This window comes from Canis aureus, chromosome 23 (assembly GCF_053574225.1).
Source record: "Canis aureus isolate CA01 chromosome 23, VMU_Caureus_v.1.0, whole genome shotgun sequence".
Lineage (NCBI taxonomy): Eukaryota > Metazoa > Chordata > Mammalia > Carnivora > Canidae > Canis > Canis aureus.
In genome coordinates, this window is record NC_135633.1 from 36,077,283 (window position 1) to 36,097,859 (window position 20,577).

Here is a 20,577-nt window from a genome sequence, read left to right on the forward strand (position 1 = left end):
TCACCTGCTTTTTAAATACAAGGAAACAGGCTTGGAGAAGCTAAGTGGTCTGCCTGAGGTCATCAATAAATGGTAGATTGAAGACAATCTGAGGGACCAGCTATGGAGCCCAAGCATAATACTGCCTCTCTCAGTGCCCAGGTACATTCAAGCGTCTCCAGAATGGGAAAGTGGAAGTAGGGATCAGTTGCTCTTCAGAGTTCCTGTTTCTATATCTGTCTCTGACCGGAGTGGGAGTTCCCTGAGGGTTGAGATTGTGCCGATGCCATGCTTTATGCTTTATCTCCAGTACTTAGCAGTGTATGAAATTTAACAAAGCACAATGCTTGTTGAGCCTAGTTGAGTGTCTCTTCCTCACAGGGAGCTAGGGCCTCTTGAGAGTAGAAATTGTTTCTTATTCATTTTTATATCTCGGCACATGTTTGTTGGTCCTGAAAGGATGGAAGCTTCCAGAAGGCAGAACACATCATGGCTAGGAATGTGGACTTTCTGTCAAATTGGCCTAGGTTAGAGCCATACCTTTGATATTTACTAGTTATACAATCTTGAACAAACTAATCAATGATCTTTCTTGGCCACAGTTTCTTCATTTGTAAAAAGGCAGATGCTAACTGTATTTTCATTATATAGTTGTGAAGATTACATGAGATACATGCAAAAGCATTTATCATTAGAGCCTGGGACATGGCAAGCATGAAATAAATATTGGCTACAATTATCATTATTGGAAATTCTACACTGTTAGTATTTGCACTGTATTTGGATTTCCTAAACTAGATCCAAGGACCTTTGGAATGTCCACTGTAGCACATCTGGGAAAAGCTCTAGAACACAAAGTATCTCATGGAGGGCCAGTACCTGGCATTTAGCTGTTGCTTAACAAATATTCACTGAATGTTAAATAAGACAGTGAGCCACATTTATTTTTGTTAAGAATCATCAGTAAATGCATTATAGGTTGTTAACTAACATCTAACAGGGAGAAAGTATCAGTGTCCCAAGTTTTGGCTATAAACAAAGAGGAGAAACATCTATATAACCTATGGAAGGTGTGAAGACATAAAAGAAGGCCAGAAATCTGGGATGCATTTTCAAGACAGTAGGATCACATTTTTTTCTAATATTTGGACTTACATATTCCCCCCAAATTAAATATCACTTGCATTATGTAGTCAAAAATTGCTCACTTTGCAATATTTCCTGTCTTGTTTTTTATTATAGAATGATATATTTTCTTAAAGTACTTGCTTAGTTAATAGTAGTTAATAATAATTTGAGCTTAGGTTCTGAAGACTTTGGGATCTATTTTAGTCATATTATTTGAAGAGGTATGAAACCCAGTTTCTGAGTGAGAAATTGGGTGACTGAAAGCCAATGTTCAAGATGATGTGAGTACTCTCTTTGGGTCATGACAGAAAGATCTAATTTACATTCCAGTCTTCCACATATTATTTGAATGGCCTGGACAAATTATTTCAGTCTCTGAATCTGTTTTTCATAGTTTCTAATATGAGGTTACTGGTGCCCATTTGCCCAGCTGGGCAAATTGGAAGGACATATGTAGTGTGCCTAGGGCATGGCATATATTCACTCATTGCTGGTTCCCTTCCTCTCTTAAAGGTAAGACATAAGCATAAGCCCTGGAGTAGCTATCAGTAATGTTCGTTCTCTTAGGCCCTCCTCTCAATCTAGGTCATGGAATCCTTCCTCAAGAAAGTGTCTTCTTGAGAGGAGAAAAAAAAAAAAAAACAACCCCAAATTAGAAATGCACATGGCCAAATTTTGCAAAATAATAATAATTTTTTTTTTAACTAAATTGCTCATTAAGTAAGATACCACACTAAGGTTCAGCTCAACCTCAGCATGCTTGCTGGCTGGCTAATCTGAGCAGACTTTTAAATCACACCGGCTGGAAGATGAACACAGTGTTTCATTCGGCATCATTACAATTACCACCCTGGTGCTGGTAATGCTCTTTAGACTGCCCATGATGTTTGGTGGCTGCATTGCAAGTCAGGAGTTTAATTTAGCTTTCTGAGCATCTGCAGGCTTTGCTTTCCACAGGAAACTGCAGGTTATATAACTATCTTGGCTTCTGCTTCAGAAGGTGAACCTTGACTCTCTAAATTAACTGTCGATACAGACCCTCAAGAGTAGAGCTTGTTGAAAGTGATTTCCCCCAAAATCATCTGGAAGGTAACGAGATAGCTCTTGACCTCTCTAGACACCTGGCAGAAGAAACAGGAGAAAGTTATATGCATAACTAGGTAGATTTCAAAAGAAGAGATTTGGTAAAAAGTATCTGGGTAGGATTTCTTTTTTCATTTTACCCTATTGCTGTCCACCCTCCACTGGATTGGTCTATTCCTCCTTACCAATCGTTATTCTGTGGGCATTTTGCCAAGAGTTTTTACAGAAGGGTTTTAAACAAAGGGAAATGCAACATGATAAAAATGGGACTCCTGGGAGCACATGAAAGCAAATGAGAGAGGCATATGAAGTGTATAGAGTGTCCTGAACTGGCCCAACACATGCTAAATTAAGCTTGATTAACACCTAATCCCAGCCCACAAGGTACTTTTTGTCTACTCAAGAGGAATACCCATAAGGCAGATAATTTCAGTATAAATATGCCAAATGCTAAGATGGATGGTTTTTAGGAATGCAGAGAAGAGTACTGGAAAGAGCAAGGGGTGATTAGATACTAATTAACAATATGCAGTTCATAACACATGTACCTATATGCAGAAATGGGTGATAAAATAAAAGCTTGTAATTGGTACATCATGCAGTTAGTGTAATCCAAGGCTTATTAGCCTTATATCTAAATTTTCTAACTTCAAGTTCTATGTGTTTTTCTAGCAGTGACTGGATACTGAGGGCATGTGGAATGGATTCATGTCCACATGCTGTAGAAATAAAAAGAAAATTTAAGGGGCTGAGGGAAGGGAATGGGGGAATTCGTTTTTAGCAGATATAGAATTTCTGTGTTGCAAGATAAAAATTTGTGGAGATCTGTTATACAACAATATGAACCTACTTAACATTACGAAATTGTACACTTAAATGTGGTTAAAATGTAATGTTATATGTTTTGCTACAGTAAAAGGACTAAAATATAATATTATATTAACAAACCGTTAAAGGTAAGCCAGTAACTGTTACTGACAATATAATGAACATAACTAATGTGTATAGAGCACTAACCATGCTAGGGTAAATGTTAGACATTTAACACAGACTATCTCTTTTTTTTTTTTTTTTTTTTTACCAGCCCCTTTTGACAAATGGGAAACCTAAGGCTTACACTAGGTAAGAAGCCTAACATCCCCACAGCCAGAGGGTGAGTGGACCTGGGTGTAAAACCATGGCCTCAAGGTATCACCTGGACACTCACACACCTGTTGAAACTGTACAATGAAACTAGGTGATTCAAAATAGATACACATTCTTTCTTGCCTCATGCACACATGAAGAATTAGATAAAGAAGATGACAAGTCCTCAAAGGTCAAAATGAAGTGCCTGATAAATTGTTTAAAGGGAAGATCACAGGGATCCCTGGGTGGCGCAGCGGTTTGGCGCCTGCCTTTGGCCCAGGGCGTGATCCTGGGGACCCGGGATTGAATCCCATATCGGGTTCCCGGTGCATGGAGCCTGCTTCTCCCTCTGCCTGTGTCTCTGCCTCTCTCTCTCTCTCTCTCTCTCTCTCTCTCTCTGTGACTATCACAAATAAATAAAAATTAAATAAATAAATTAAAAAAAATAAAGGGAAGATCACATGGGTCAGGGTCTGTAAATTCTGTAACCACTCTGGTCAATGGAGGCTCTACACTGCTGAGGATTAATTGGATACCTAGCCTCCCACTGTTATTCCTCATTTAGACACCTCTGTGAAATCATTAGCTGCATAAAGAGGTCTTTCTAGGTAACGAGATGACGTCTGTCTGTGACTTGACGTCAAGTGAGTCACTTCACTCTCGTCCTGGAGCAGGCACCTCAGTGTAGATCAAGTTCACTCTGTGGGAGCCCTGCAAGTTTCCTGGTGAATTTTATATTTATTCTGAGGTAACTGCATTTGACACCCTAGGCTGACTAATAGCTATGTATGACCAAGCTATGTATCAGGCTAGCCAGCTTTTGTAGTTGTGAAGAAAGTCATAAACACAGAAATGTAATTGGACACTAGGAAGAAGGTCACTGTGCAAATCCCATGTCCAGACTTCAGCCAGAGAGGGTAGACCAAGAGTCTGGATGCTTCTATCACCTGCCTTTGTATTTGGGTTGACCATACTGCTAATCAAAGTATACATAGATGAGCATGTTGGAAACACAGAGAAGCTCAAGCTCCATCCCAGGGCTACTAAATCAGAATCTGCACCTGGACAGGATCTGCAGGCGTCATGTGCACCCTGATATAGAATGTATGCATTCTTATTTTTAGATCTTAGTGTTTACTAAATATGTTTAATGCTAGTTAAATTGCCATGTATAAAGGAAACAATAATTGAATATTCTAGGCAAGATTATTATACAATTTACTTAATTCTTTCACAGTTTTTCTGCTTTAATCCTTTTAATAATCTTTAAGATATTGCCTGTCTTCTTAATGATAAAGAAATTGTCCAAAGAAGGCAACAAAATCACATCTCCAGGGTAAGATTTGAATTAATAAGGTATTCCAGCTCTAGATCTTCAAGTTTTCGGAAGTCACGCCACCACACTAGAGGAATTCAGAAGGTCACTTAAACTTGGAGCAGTCAGAAAAAGTTGGACTAGAAAAGATTAGAAAAATGGGTGAGGTTTGCAAAAAAAAAAAAAAAAAAAAAAGAGGGATTTCTAGAGTAAACAATAGGCACAGGAGCACTTGGGGATTGGCATGTGAAAGTATTTTTCAGGGGAAGGTTAATGGAAATATTTAAATGTGGGGTTCATGTCCCCACAGGAGCAACAAGAAGAAAAAAATGAAATGATGATTAAAACCAGATCATGGAAGGCCTTGAAATCTAGGCCAAAGGGTGTGGTTATCTGGTAAGTTGGTGTAAGGAATGTATTTTCAGAAGATAAATTATTCCGGTTTAATTCATTAAGTTTTTACTGGAGATTTTAATACACAATGGTAAATATGCTTTAAAAATAAGAGATGGACAAACTCCAAGAAACACTTTAGAAAACTCTTTCTACACTACTGCGGCAATTGCATCTTCTGTAATTCTGCACCTGCTTCATCAACTGCTGGCTGAAATCACTGTTTTCTGACAGGGGCACACAGTATTTGCCAGAGCACTTGAAAATGTGCAAGGATGAAGAGAGCATTAGCTAGGAACACAGATGTCTTTAAACTTGAGCATTGGGTTGATGATTCATCTCCAGAGGATCAAAGAGTGTGGGGTAAGTAAAGTTGCCAGAGTGGACCGGAAAATGTAGTGTTAGGTCAAACATACGCGAGTAGGAAGTGTTTCTCTACTGAGGACCACTTATACAGAGCAACTTGATTCCTAAGTAATTAAACAAAACATAAATACTCGGTTTCTCTTTAAAATTAAGAACAGGAAACACCAATGTAATTGTACACAGTTAAACTAAACACTAAAAATACTTAAAAAAAATCAGGTTAATAAAATGTGAAGATTAAGAAAAAGGAGAAATAAGAAAACTGAGGAAGAAAAGAAGGGACAAAAATGGAGGCAGATGTAAGGAAATAGGGAGAAAAGAAGATAAGGAAGGGGTAATAGGAAAGGAAGGCATGATGGGAAGATAATTCATTAAAAGTTATCAAGATTTTAAGCATTCACTATCTACTTTAATAATGATCTATGTGGTAGATATTATACCCATTTCACAAACAAGGAAACATACTACTAGCAATTAAATAATTTGCCCCAAATCACACTGATAGTAAGTGATAGAACTGGAATTCAAACATTTAATCCATTAAACCGCAGGAGGTATTGAAGTAATGTCAGTCAGAAGCCAAACCTGGCTACTAACTTCTCCCTTAGTAAAATGAGGTAGTACTTGTAAGGCTACTGATTACAGTAAGCTCTCAAATAATAGCTATCAACCCTTTGAAAAAGATTAAAGTACTAACTAGTGATAAGTACAATTCTAAATCCTCCTTCCCTCTAGGTCTGAGTTTAAGGATCAAAAACTCACCAGAATCCTTAGTATTTTGACATAGAATCCTCAAATCCACCAGGCACCACACATTCCATAGACTGAATCGATAGTCTCCTACAGGGGCTCTTGGATGTCTCAGCCAGTTGAACGTCCAACTCTTGGTTTCTGCTCATGATCTCATGGGTGGTGGGATGCATAGAGCTCTTCGTGGAGCCGAGGGCTGGGGGGTCCTGGGGTTGGACCCTGTTCAGGTCTGGGCTCATGCTCAGTGCAAAGTCTGCTTGGGATTCTTTCCCTCCCTCTCTCCTTCTCCCTCTGTGCCCATGCCCCAACCCCCCCACCCCCACTCTCCCTAAAATAAATAAATCTTGGGGCACCAGGGTGGCTCAGTCAATGGAGCCTCCGGCTTTTGGTTTCAGCTCAGGTCATGCTCTGATGGGTAGTGAGAACAAGCCCCACATTGGGCTCTGTGCTCAGTGGGGAGTCTGTTTGAAGATTCTCTCCCTCTACCCCTCTCATGAACTTTCTCTCTCTCAAATAAATAAATAAAATCTTTTAGAAATAATAATGTCTCCTACATATATGTCCTCCTAATGTTAAATGTACATAGGTTATACTATGACCAACTAAATATGCATTAATTTAAATTTAATTCAATATATTATTGCATCATTAAGTATTATCTCTATCAACAAAATCTAAAAATACAACCACTCTCAGGTAGTTAAAAAGAGAGTCCTTGTATTCAAAAAGCCTGGGAATGACCATGACTGTAATCCTTATAGTATTCTACACGAAACAGAGTAGTGAGAACAGTCAGCTGAGACGTACATCTTACCTCTCCACCCCTCAGACTAACAATCATCATCCCCATCTTCTCAATAATTACCTTCCCTACTATCCATTCTCCTCACAGCAAAGATAAGTGATTTTTTTTCTAATGGCAATATTGCTCCTGTCATTTTTCTGCTTAGAATCATTTAACTGGCCCCAGTGCCTTCAGACTAAAGATCAGACTCCAGCCTGGGTATCAAAAGCCTTCTGTGATCTGGTTGCTCTTTAGCAATCCAGACTCCATCACACACTGTCTAAATTCCAGCCTATTGAACTACTTTCACTTCCTAAGACAGGCTGAGTGCTTCTTCTTGCTGTCCTACTTTTCTACTTACTATTCTTCCTCTTTCTAGTCCTCAAGACTAATTTCTCAAAATTTCACAGCCCAGCTTTGACATTTTTTTCTGCAGAGAGGCTTCTCTGATTGCTTTGTCAAGCTGAGTTAAGTGTAGCTTGTAAGACCTCCATAGCATTGATTGCACTGCATTGCAATTGCACCATAATTGGATTCTAAGCTCTGTGAAGATGCGAATTGTGTCTGATTTGTCTTCTGAAGTCTGTGCCATGCCCGGCACATAGCAGATGCTCAGTAAAGATCTGCTGAATACATTTTAAAACTCTATAAAAAGAATCCTATCTCCAAAGGCAGAATAGTTGTGTTTTTTTTTTTTTAATTTTGTTTGGCTTTTGTTTTAATTCTCTGCAGAAGAAAACTGTATCAGTAAATCTATAGTCAGACCCTCAAGCACAGAGACAAGGAGGTGAAGAGAGCAGGGTCAATAAAATTGACTGCAAGGAGCCAGCAGCCCTGGAAGCAGATCCTGGGGTCCTTGACCAGGTCATTTATCCTCATGTCCTGGCCTTCCCTACCTAACCAGTGGAATTAATATTGTTGCTAGTTTTTTTATTTCTACAAGAATGTCAAGATTCCTTAATGAATATAAAACTGTTTATATAAAACTGTTTATATAAAACCAGTTTATATAAAACTGGTGACAAAATTTAATAAATAGTTTAATGAGTATTGCTTTAAATGTACTTTTTTTAAAGATTTTATTTATTTATTCATGAGAGACACAAAGAGAGAGAGAGGCAGAGACACAGGCAGAGGGAGAAGCAGGTTCCATGCAGGGAGCCCGACATGGGACTCGATCCCAGGTCTCCAGGATCACTCCTCCGGCCGAAGGCTGCGCTAAACCACTGAGCCACCCAGGCTGCCCAAAATGTACTGTTTTTTAACATGGAATTTATGTAATACGTATCACTGGGGATGTATAAACAGCTCAGAGTCCTTTCTAATTGCTCTTCAAAATGCATTCCAAAAATAATTAGGTCACTGGCATGGACTATTATACCCATTTTGCAGGGCAGCCCAGGTGGCTCAGCGGTTTAGCACCGCCTTCTGCTCAGGACCTGATCTGGGATCAAGTCCCGCATCGGACGTCCCGCATCGGACTACAGCAGGGAACCTGCTTCTCCCTCCGCCTGTGTCTCTGCCTCTCTATGTGTGTCTCTCATGAATAAATAAATAAAATCTAAAAAAAAAAATACCCATTTTGCATAGAGATACCTGAAGACAGAAGGGTCAGGGCTGATTTCCTTTTGAGCACACAACATAAGATTTTGGAAAAAGAATATTTTCTTTCTCTAATCCCACTTCTTCCCTTTTGCCATTATATACCATCTTTAATGCTGTATGGTGGTTTTAAGTTTATTTATTATCATTTTTAGTAATCTCTACACCTATTGTGGGGCTCCAACTCACAATCCCAAGACCAAGAGTTGCGCGTTCTACCGACTGAGCCAGCCAGGCACCCCAGCGCTTGTTGTTTTGTGAATCTTTCTTCTTTTACTAGACTTCGAACTCCCTGAAGGCAGAGACTAGGTCTTACTTTACTATTTTGTCCTCACTGAGGATGTGGAATTGTGTAGGTATGCAAAAAATGTTTGCTGAAATGTTTGTGCAACTCCTAAAGGTTATCTGCTAACCATGTTCTTAAGTTTACGGTTATGAAAGCATCTCTGCTTTGTGGTTTATTGAAGAAAAATCTCACCTTCAAAAGAAACAAATACTTTCTGGTGCCCATCACCTCTCTCCCCTTAATTCTACTCACCTGACACTCTGCTTAACTTTTTTCGGTGCTGTGGAGCTCCCATCTTTTCCAGGAAGTACATGCTATCTCTCTGCATTAAAAAGTCATATATTTTTCCTTTGAAGCTACGGAGGACATGATTTGCACAGCTGGCTCCCAACAACACAAACAGTAATACAAGCTGACTGAAAGCAATCTCCTGATATTTTAAATTATTTTAAATTTAAACAACTCATCAAATGAGTTAAATTTTTGCTTTTCACTTAGTCATATTTTTCAAATAAATCTCTCCCCAATATTAATGCAGATGTGACTCTCTCTGCAGATGAATGGGTCACTGCCACATCTTAAAGAAGGCTGAGAGAGAGAGAGAAAGAGAGAGAGGAGTGGCTGCCAGTTTTGTGGGGGCTTAGTCACATGATTCAATAGTAACAGTCAGGAATGAGAAGAGAGAGAAAACAAAAATAAAAACAAAAGCAACTATTCAATTAGTCCAGATGGAGAAAAACAGCCCATCAGCTAATTGATTATAGCTATCATGACAGCTGATTACAGTCTCTGCCTGTAAAAACACAGGGCTAAAAAAAAAAAAAAAAAAGGCACACAAAAAGAACGCACTGCCTTTCATTAGTTTGTTGGTGAAATGCCCTCCTAACAGATGATGCAACGCAATCCAGCCCTTCTGTGGTAACAAACAAAGTTAACCCATGATGTTGCTGTTGTAGCCAAGTTCCTGTCTGCTGACAAGAGAGTCAGTCTTTGTAACTGTAGTTTGGAATGTCTTAGAACTCAAAAGCTATATCACACTGCTTGTGTAAAGGCAGAGGCTTTGGGATGCATCTTTTCTGTGCCCAAATGACCTACAAATGATGACACTATTATAGCTACTCATTCACTGTCAAGTGAACAATCGGCATCCCGGTGTTTCTTTGGGATTGAAGATGATTTGACCCCAGACTTGCTCCCCTACCATCCCAAGTATCCCATGACTGCTGATGCCCCATTCTGCTCCAGGGATTGCAAAGACAGGTGCAGCACGTGCCCCTGGGAGAGCAGATGGATCATCCACCACAAATTACAATGCGATACACTGAACTCTTTGATAGTGCTCTAGGGGCATAGAGGGAAAGGCAGTTCACTCCGCTATTGGGCAAATGGGATGTAGGGAAGTTTTCTCAGAGCAGGTCCTAGAACTGGGCTTCAAATGTCACTAAGAGTCTCTCAAGCATGTGTAGGACACTTAGCACAGGATCTAACAAATATAAGATTTTCAAATAAAGAAATATTTTGTTATTTAGGAAAGCAATACTATTAATTGGGTGGAAGGGTGTTCCAGCAGGAAAAGAATATGCATGAAGTCCTTAAGAGATATCCTAGGCTGAAAATGAAGAACAGCTCTGTGGCTAGAAGATGGGGGGAGTGACAATGGAATTCTCATTTTAGCAAGATAAATTTGTTGGCAGAGTGGAGAGTGGAACAAAGGTTACGAGAGGAAGGTGAGGGGCACCTGGGTGGCTCAGTGCGTTAAGCATCTGCCTTTGGCTCAGGTCATGAGCCCAAGGTCTGGGGATGGATGGAGACCCACATGGAGCCTGCTTCTCCTTCTCCTCCCCACTCATGCTCTCTCCCACTATCTCTGTCACTATCTCTGTCTCTCTCAAATAAATAAATAAATAAATAAACAAAATCTTAAAAAAAAAAAAAAAGAGGGAGGTGAAATCAAGGAAGCCAATTAGGCAGCTGTTATAAAAGTTCAGTCAAGATGAGGGGAAGATATTGAGGAAATCCTGCCCTGGGGTAAAACAAATCAGCAGCAACCAAGATCTGACACACCAGAAGGCCAGATTCCACCTCGCAGGCCAGGCCAGTCTCTGGACAAGAGAAGGTCACATTCATGGCCAGACAACTGCAACAAGGGCTAGTTTTGTTTTTAGACTCTGGCACCTACAGGCATTAGAATAGCAGTTCTCAGTTCTGCATCTCACCTGGTAAACATTTTTATAATGCAGATGCCTTACCTCTACTCCAGATATACTGAAGTAAAATCCCTGGGAGGATCTACAATTTTTAAATGGCTCACACAGCCAGAAGTGAGAGCCACGGCCCAGTCAGCAATCAAATAAAACAGTGACTTAGTGCCTTTCCCAAAAAGTCTCCAAGTGTCTGAATATAGTTGTGAGGACACATTTGGTAACCAGATGGGGATGCCCCTGAGGCAAGCTGATCATTCCAGGAGAGGCTCTACTGTTAGCAGAGGTGCAAGCAAGGCCTCACCACTATGTGACTTGAGTTTGAAAGCTTGTTCTTGAAAGCTTTAACCAAGCTTCTGAACATACCCAAAAGAAGTATTCCAAAATAATGTAAGGGTCTGACTCTACAAAGGGAGAATACAGATTCTCAACCACCAAATGACAATCAGTAAGGAGGCAGAAGAAAACACAGGTCTGGGATCCTTGGGTGGTTCAGTGGTTTAGTGCCTGCCTTTGGCCCAGGATGTGATCCTGGAGACCCGGGATTGAGTCCCACATCGGGCTTCCTGCATGGAGCCTGCTTCTCCCTCTGCCTGTGTCTCCGCCTCTCTCTCTCTCTCTATGTCTCTCATGAATAAATAAATAAAATCTTTAAAAAAAAAAAAAAGGAAACACAGGTCTTAGTCTTTGGTCTTCCATGAACTGGGTAACTTTTATCACATTCTACCTGTATTTTACACTCTGATTCTAAAACCACAACTCTGCACATTGTGGACAAGATGGTTGCGTTGAAACAAAGGACATTCACCTGAATTATGTCTTAATAACTAAAATCGTTCCTGTTTTCCAAACTCTTATGCTATAAAAGATACTATTCTAAGTGCATTCCTTGTTATGTTTAAGACTCTCAAAAACCCCGGGAGATAATTATCACAGTCTACAGATAGAGAAATGAGTTTCTGAAACCTAAATAGCTTGGGAAAGATCACTGAGCTATGAAGAAACAGAACCAGCCCTGAACCCATCTCAGACAAAGGCAGTATTGGTAACCACCACTGTTTCTGCTTCCATATGTCCAGGATTCATAGCCCATGTTGGAATGTAAACTCCTTGAGATCAAAGGCTAAGTGAAGTTTAGGATTATCTTTGAGTCTTTCTATCAGGTCTCCTCCATTGTTTTTTTTAATTACTGGATTTTAATATTTTCTTGATTACTGGATTTTAGTGAGATAAGAAGGCCAGAGAAGTTCTACCAACTTAAGATTCTTCTCTCTTGGTGCCTAGAGTCTGAGCACCACTAGTGAAGGCAGTACAAGAGGCCTCCTCTGCATGCATGGCTGCTTGGGTAGATCAGTCAGTTAAGCCTCTGACTTGTGGTTTCAGCTGAGGTGATGATCTCATAGGTTGTGAGATTTAGCTCCTTACTGGGTTTCTAGCTAAGTAGGGAGTCTGCTTGAAAAATTCACTTCCTCTGCGCCACCCCCTCCCCCGACTCCCCTGCTCTCATGCACACTCTGAAAATAAATAAATAAATCTTAAAAAAGAAAAAAAGAAGCCTCCTCTGCAAAATGCTGGTCCCTCTCTTTGGGAGGAAGAAAGAAGCTTTCAACATTTACAGTGTGAATCTGTTAATCAGATTAGTTCTTTTTAGAAGTGAAGCTAGGTACTCAGGAAGAAGTTTGATTTAAAAAAAAAAGTAGCTAGGAGCTGGGCCTTTATTATTTTTTTTATTTTAAAAATGTATTTATTTATTTGAGAGAGAGAGAACAAAAGAGTGAGGGGCAGTGGGAGAGGGAGAGAGAATTTCCAGCAGACATCATGTGGAGTGCAGAGCTGGACATGAGATTGTGACCTGAGCCGAAACCAAGAGTCTGGTGCTCAACCAACTGCATCACCCAGGTACCCCAAGGAGCTGGGCCTTTGGCACAAGAGGCACAAGGCTCAGAGTTCAAGGATTTATTTAATGCCAACTTTTAGCAGACTTGCGTTTACCTGCTACTGTGGATGTATTGTTCAGGAAGGAAGAAAAGGGACAGAGCTGTAGGTAAGGTTATTAGGACACTGAGACTGCAAAGTGAGGTCATTATAACTGCCTGAGCCTATTCATTCGTTCAACAGGCATTTAGTATTGAGCAACTAACAGCAGTTTTGGATTTGCATGGTTTCAAAATGCCCAATTTTCCATTACTATGGTTTAATTAAGTACCACCAGTTCCTTAACAACATGATTCAAATTTCAATTATGACAGTATTTTAACTTGAGTGAATAAAGTGAAAACTTGCCACAGACTTCTTGGTCCACAAATCACTGTGTAATAACAGATGCACACCATCATTAGTGACCTACCACGTCACTTCTTTCAAGGTATGTCGGTCATGGGTCACTGCACACCTGTTGTTCAGTTCACACACAGACAGCAAAGCATGTCATTTTGCTTCACTGTGTCCCAGTGATAAGCCCATGGGACATTTTACCAAAATGGATAATTGAAAGAGGGAATTTGCCAACAAAGATGAGGGTGCAGTACAGAAGGAAAAAGTTGTAAGTGAAATTCACATGGGACAGTGGAATTACAGAAAATACAGCTGAGAGCAGAAACATCAACACTGCCCCCCTTTGAGAAACGCCAGATGTGCAGCCAAAGGAACCTAGTAAAAGCTTCGAAATGTAAGTGAGGAGAGTGGTTGGATGGAAAAGGATGAAGATGTTTCAGAGGAAAAAAACTTCACATCAAAGGAACTCTCAGAGATATTTTATAGCACTGAATGTGCAAAGGATAAAAAGTTGAAAGCGGATTCAGAATTAGAAAAAAAAAAAGACAATTTGCCAAGGTATAGAAAAGATGCTTGCTCAGTTATCGTTCTACAGCAACAAGAAGAAAAAGGCAAGCACTATTCAAACTACCCTTTTCTACCAAGAAAGAAAACACATTAATTTTCAACATTTCTAGTAATTCAAGTAATAGCATACTAAACATTTTACTTTTTTTTCCCATTTCGCAGCCAACAAAAAGTTGTGTGTGTGTGTGTGTGTGTGTGTGTGTGTTTAAGATTTTATGTACTTGAGAGAGAGCATGAGCAGGGGGAGTGGCAGGCAAAGGGAGAAGCAGGCTCCCCACTGAGCCGGATCCCAGTTCCTGATCTGAGCCAAAGGGAGATGCTTAATTGACTGAGCCACCCAGATGTCCCAAGTTTTTAATGTTTTGACAAAAAATTTAAGAGATCTCAGGCAATAATAGTTTTTACCATTGATCATTAAGATGTCATGTTTATAGTCTCACACTACCATGCAAAGCAAGGACTGCCTGTATTATGTACCAGACATCAAAAATCACAGTCCTTGTTTTCTTGGTGGTCTCACAGCAAACAAATTAATCCTAAAAACCTGTGATTAATTGTTTGATGTTTAATGAGGGTCCTAGCCTAGCTCACAGCACCCGAAAGGGATTTAGAGGAACAGTGGAAGGCGTTTTGGTAGGGGGCGGGGGGTTGGAGAGAATTAAGTAACAAAGGAGGTGCTGACTAGGGGAGCACCACTTCTGAGGAGAATGCAAATCTCCCAGCCCAGCAAGTATACTTCCTCACCCCAGAGGCAGGGTGAGGAGTGACTCCGGGCTGGTTTTTAAACTGGCTGCTAACAGCTCAGTTGTAGTGCCAGATACATATTAATTGCCATCAGAATGCAGACATACAGGTTAAGGTTCTGTTTCGAAAATAACACCGAAACTGGAAATGATAACAAATACCACTCTTGGCCAACTTGTGTGAATAAAGTTTCTTAAAACCAGTGCTAAGTGAATGCAAATTTCTATGTCCTCAAAGTCATGGAAATGCAAAGTAGTATCTGTGAAGATGTGTGTTCTTAAGGAAATCAAGTCATGGTAGTATATGAAATGACACATGTGACTTTATGCACTGGCTGTGATTTTTAAGTCCAAAATGTATATCATGTTGGGTTTTCCATCAAAAAATAAGGTTGAATAATTGATTTATGGCTCCTACCAAAGAAGATGTGGAGCTCTGTAATATGCCTGTGGATGCACCTAGGAACACAGAGGTTAAGAGATAGAAGGGCCCTTAGGATTCATCTTGCATTTAAAACAACAACAACATCTGAGGTGAATTTCATCTAGGGATGCCAGTTGTCTAGCTCCAGTCAGATGCCTGCTTCATAACAACAACAGCTAACATTTTTCTGAGTATTTACTGTGTGCTAGCTTTACATATGAAGCATTAGGTCTTTAAATCCTCACAGAGCCATGAGATAGTTACTGATGGGGGAACAGAGGACTAGCTGAGGACAAAGCACAAACCTGGGGCAGCACATTGACAAGTGAGACAGGAAGAAGGACATTCCTCTACATAACTCAACTGCCTCGATGTTAATACTTTGGTAAGGGCAAGAGGCAATCTTAGCCCAACCTCCAGGACCCTGTGAATCTGCTTTACACATAAAAACTTCTTTATAAATTATCTTTATCTCTAAGCCGCCAAGATAGGTGTTGGCAATCATCCCCCAAGCATATGGCCCACCAATATACATCTGAAGGGTTTCAAAACTCAGGTTTTATTAGATGGCAATAAGTGACCTTTTCCCCAACAATAGCTAGCCCCCTCAAGGTCCTGGAAACCTTGCTACCAAAATTCCTTAGAAAGTAGGCTATCCCCAAACTCCTCCCAACTCCCAGGTATATAATCAGCCACTCCTCACAAGCCCTGGGCAGCGGCTCTTCCTGCCCACAGGTCCAGTGCCAGTGCTTTAATAAAACCACCATTTTGCACCAAAGACATCTCAAGAATTCTTTCTCGGTCATCAGCTCTGGACCTCACCCCACCAAAGCCCACCTATATTCCAAAACTTCATCAGTTACTACTATGATTACCATTGATTTGCAGATGTGGAAACAGTCTCATGTTACTTGGCAGATCTAAGCTAACCATGGGGGAGTTGCTTAGAAATCAGGCAGAGAGGATCCCTGGTGGCTCAGCGGTTTAGCGCCTGGCTTCAGCCCAGGGCATGATCCTGGAGTCCTGGGACCAAGTCCCACATTGGGCTCCCTGCCTGGGGCCTGCTTCTCTCTCTGCCTGTGTCTCTGCCTCTCTCTCTCTCCATGTCTCTCATGAATGAATAAATAAGATCTTAAAAAAAAAAAAGAAAAGAAATCAGGCAAAATGATCGGAGCTGACATTCTTACCTACTAAGGAGGTACCCCAAAATAAGGTAACCATGGTCTTTGTGCCTCAGACAATTCTGGAATCCAGCTTTCCATATACAACTACTAACCTTTAAATTAGTAATACAATTAATTCTACTTTTACAGATGAGAAAACTGAAGGCACAAAATTCCGTGGTTTCCCGAGGTTGCATAGTTTATAATTGGTGAAAGCAAGATTCAACTCAAAAGCCTATTGGTTTTTTCAGACTTGTACCAGCCTATCTCCTTGCGTTTGAACTACACTCTCCCTCGGGAGGCTCTGGGTATTTGAACAGAACGTGCACACATTAATATGTGTGATCTGAAATCAGTGTGGATCCAGGCATATCTGGAACCCATAAAAATCAGCAGCAAGAATTTCACTTTCCTAAATCTCTGTCTGTGATACACAGTAGCAAGAGTCTGGCAGCTCACAGGAGACAGACTTACTATGAAGAGACCAATGGTGAATTAAGCTCATGAAGTGTGGGTTTGGGGCTGCACGGAGGTGGAGGAAGAGAAAATTCACTGTGTGTGGTTCCTTTAGAACACAGAGAGCAACAGATAGGGAAATAGAGCAGCCTTAAGGTGTCTGCAAGCAGTGGGTGCTGAGAAACGGCAGGCACTGCTGTTCTAGGAAGGGAAAGGGAGGGGAATTTGCCATCCTCTCTTCCTTTTCATGGCCACGACTCCCCACTGGTCTGTCGAAAGAAATGGGTCTGAGAAAAGTAGCATGATTCTCACCACAGCTCCTTAGCCAGTTTCCAGAGGTTTTCAGCATAGCAGGCAGCTGCTTCCCAAATTCAGCTCTGCTTCCCTCCTCCTGGCTGAGATGTACTGGTGCAGGACTCCGCCTGCCAGCGCACACTCTGGAAGCTCTTGAGTTGTGGCCAAAGCCTCTTAGGAGCAAGGCAGGTGGGGCCACCTTCTTAGGCTACCGGCAGAGCTAGTTTGAGATGCTTTGCAACACAAAAGGGCCAATTTAAGAGATGGGATTACTTTCTCCATGCTATCCTTTTAAAGCAGTAACAAATCACTTTCCAGATGTTTATTGTTTCACTTAGCTTTTTCTTTCTCTTCTCAGCTAAAGAGGCCTGAGCGCTGGAACCACAGAGGAGGTGGAAGCCTGCCTGGGGAGCCTGGGGAAGGGAGGCTGGAAGACTTCTTCAAGCCCGTCCCACCCTCTAGCTAGTTGCTGGTGTTTGAAATGCCAACACGGAAGTGTTGGTCTGGTATCTTCTTTTAAAATATAGAAGAGAGTAAACAAAATTCTTCACAAGGTAGAGCTAATTCTTCAGCTGGCAGGCTAGAGTGGGCTGGCTTCCCTAGGCCAGGAAATCTGTGCTTAAACGAACCTTTAGGTGGAAAGAGTAGAGAGAGGATTTAAAGAAGCACATTCACCTTTCACCTTTCTGTGTGACAACACCAAGTCAAGAAACTAGGTCCCTCCAATCTGAGAAGTCAAGCCCTTTTTTTGAACTAAAAAATATCCTAATGCTAAGCTCAAGACCTTGCTTTTTAAAGCTTTTATTGGTATTTCAGGATGAGTAACAAACTTGGAAATTAGAATAATTTTTATTCTACCCTAGAAGCGTTTTTCAAATGTGCTTAATGACTCTTAATTTTTATATATGCTGCAATTTCCCTTTTGTTTTGATACGTACATAAATGTACATAAATGTAAAGCCATAGTGCAGATATTGCTGTTCATGTATTGATTAATGGGTTGCTAGATGGAGCTCAGACACTTAAATTTCCTCTCTGAACTATTGATCATTATTGCAATTCAATTTAGTATGGCACTGTTTCCCTGCCCTCTCTGTTCCTACCTAAATCAGATGTTGCGGTGGCCATGGTAACCACCTACTGTTTCTCCCTGTTACTTCCTATATCAAACTTAAAGTGCACAGGCTAGAAAATTCAATGATTTTTTTAAAAACTCAAATAAGAATCAATCAAGCTGGGCAGCCCCAGTGGCCCAGTGGTTTAGTGCCACCTTCAGCCTGGGGTGTGATCCTGGAGACCCGGGATCGAGTCCCACATCGGGCTCCCTGAATGGAGCCTGCTTCTCTCTCTGCCTGTGTCTCTGCCTCTCTCTCTGTGTGTCTGTCATGAATACATAGATAAAATCTTTAAAAAAAAAAAGTAGTTGACTTCCCTAAAACCCTTATAAAAAAAAAAAAGAATCAATCAAGCTCCCCTAAGATGGGAAGTCATTTGAATGTAAATGTTTAATTTAAAAAACCAGCTGTAAATATGTTCATCAGAAACAAATGGGTGACGGGCACTGAGGGGGGCACTTGACGGGATGAGCACTGGGTGTTATTCTGTATGTTGGTAAATTGAACACCAATAAAAAATTAATTTATTAAAAAAAAATAAAGCAGTATCCAGAATAAAAACAAAACAAATTATCACTAGGAAAACAGGACTAAGGAGTTGAATCTGCTCAATTGCTTGAAGGTTTCAAAGATGTTCAAAGTGGATTTCAGGGATAAAATGAGCTTATCACTAACACTTCTAAGAAGTCTTGACAGAATGACTACCCTGACCAACTTGAAAGCTGTGAGAGTCTCAGAGATTTTAGGTTGGGTCATGAAACTAAACAAGGTCCATTTAAACCACACCTATGGGCGTGGGAGTGCCCTTTTCTCTCCCTCCACATACAGAAACATTAGGAAAAAAAGTAAAAAATAAATGAATTTTCTTTAAGAGCCGTACTTTATTTATTTTACAATTAGTTGTTGAACCTGTCAATCACAGTTCTACAGGACAAGGGAATAAGCTGAAATCAGATGAGCCCCTGAGGCAGGAATTTAGAGTCTAAGCAGGAAGACAGATAATCAATGAAACCTCCCAGAAGGATGAAGGCTGCACAATTGCAGATCGTGTCTCTGTTAAATACAAGTATTTGACCACCATTTTGAAGTCAGTCAATCACAAGTGGGAGCCGATCACTAGAGCAAGTGGTTATTTGAGGATCCTTGCAGACATCACATCTGCCTTAAAGAAAAGAGTGCTTTGAGGAGTTTTCATCAAGAATCCTCTCTTTTTCTTTCCCTCTCTCTCTCTCTCCAGGCATCTTGAAATCACTGCCCCCTTTGGCTCCTTGAAAAAGAAAGTAATGACACCTGAGATGAGAATTCTCTTCTTGTCCACAAGTGCCAAACTTATCTTAGACCAGTGTTTTATCTCTTCCCAATCACCAACACGGAAAGAAGATAATTGCAAAATGGGTCTCCCGCCTCTGTGAAATGATTTTACTATTTCTAATAGAGAAATTCTGGTTTGCAAAAACCAAGCCTCTCCATTTCCTCTGTTTAGTGGAGATTCCATATTCAAATTGAAAGGCTTATTTTCATAGCTTCTGCATAGACAATCTCACCCAACAACATATCTACTTATTCTCTAGTAGATTCCTGACAGACAGGTTTTGAGTGTAATGCTAAGTAGTAAGCTATACAGGACCCTCTTAATAGACCTGAGGGACCCAAGGACTAACCTAAGTGAGTGATTGCCATTCACAGCCATTACCAACTGCTCTCTCTGCACCTTCCAATCCCACCACCTAGGACTAATATGGAGAGAAGTAATGAGGTTTATAGGGACACTGGTACAACAGGATGCCTTTGTACTGTAGCAATGCAAGCATTGATATGCAGAAGATCTGGAATGCTCATTGTCATTTGCTTCTTTTTGTTCCTCTGCTGACTGCCTCTTCCTCCCTAGAACTGGCAAGATTTCTTTGTGCCTTTTCCAAAGCTCCCAGCCTCCTTTGCTACTCAAAAGTCTTTCTGATTATAGTATCTTCCATGCAAAATGGAAAAGGGTGAAGGTTCTGGGGTGAAAGACTCTCAGATTTGGAATCTGAATTAGAATTTAAGACTAGGGAAACTCTGACATGGTTTTAGTTCTCCCTTGGGCAGAGTCAGGTGGATGATTTTAGCCAAATCACTCACTTTAGTTTTTCATCTGTCAAATTGCATATTTAATGAGATCAAACAAGAGGAAGTGCTCTGGAAAGTGAAAAACGGCAGATGCCACAGAATTACCATACAGTTGAAGTCATATAATAGTTTTGAGAAGGTTTCAGACAAGTCATGGATTTTAAAGGGTGTAAAGTCTTTGCTTAATGGCATCACAGTTTTCCTAGTCATCTAAGCTAGAAATCCTCAAACCTTGATCCCAGATCTAATCAGGCACCAAATCCCATCATTTTTGCCTTTAAACATCTCTGTGGTCTGTAAGTACCTCCTTGTCACCGCCATTGGCATGAATGAAGCTCTCTCCAAGTGGTTCCCTCTCTCTAATCTCACCTTCCCTCCATGCATTAGCCACACCAGCTGTCAGAGAACCCCTTATAAAAT

The 20,577-nt window shown here is 40.6% G+C and overlaps 1 protein-coding gene across 32 annotated transcripts in view; it reads right to left on the bottom strand.

Moving 5' to 3' along the window:
- The window catches only part of DLG2 (discs large MAGUK scaffold protein 2), a 1,979,996-nt gene that overhangs the window by 226,648 nt on the left and 1,732,771 nt on the right, over positions 1 to 20,577 (bottom strand). The window contains exon 1 of one of the 32 annotated variants that reach the window (XM_077867282.1): positions 16,955 to 17,098. The exons of the other annotated variants lie outside the window; for them this stretch is intronic. Coding sequence (XP_077723408.1) covers positions 16,955 to 16,991 — 37 coding nt within the window. The 5' untranslated portion in view covers positions 16,992 to 17,098. Of the gene's footprint in view, positions 1 to 16,954; positions 17,099 to 20,577 lie in introns of those variants that run through there. 32 annotated transcript variants of the gene reach the window in all.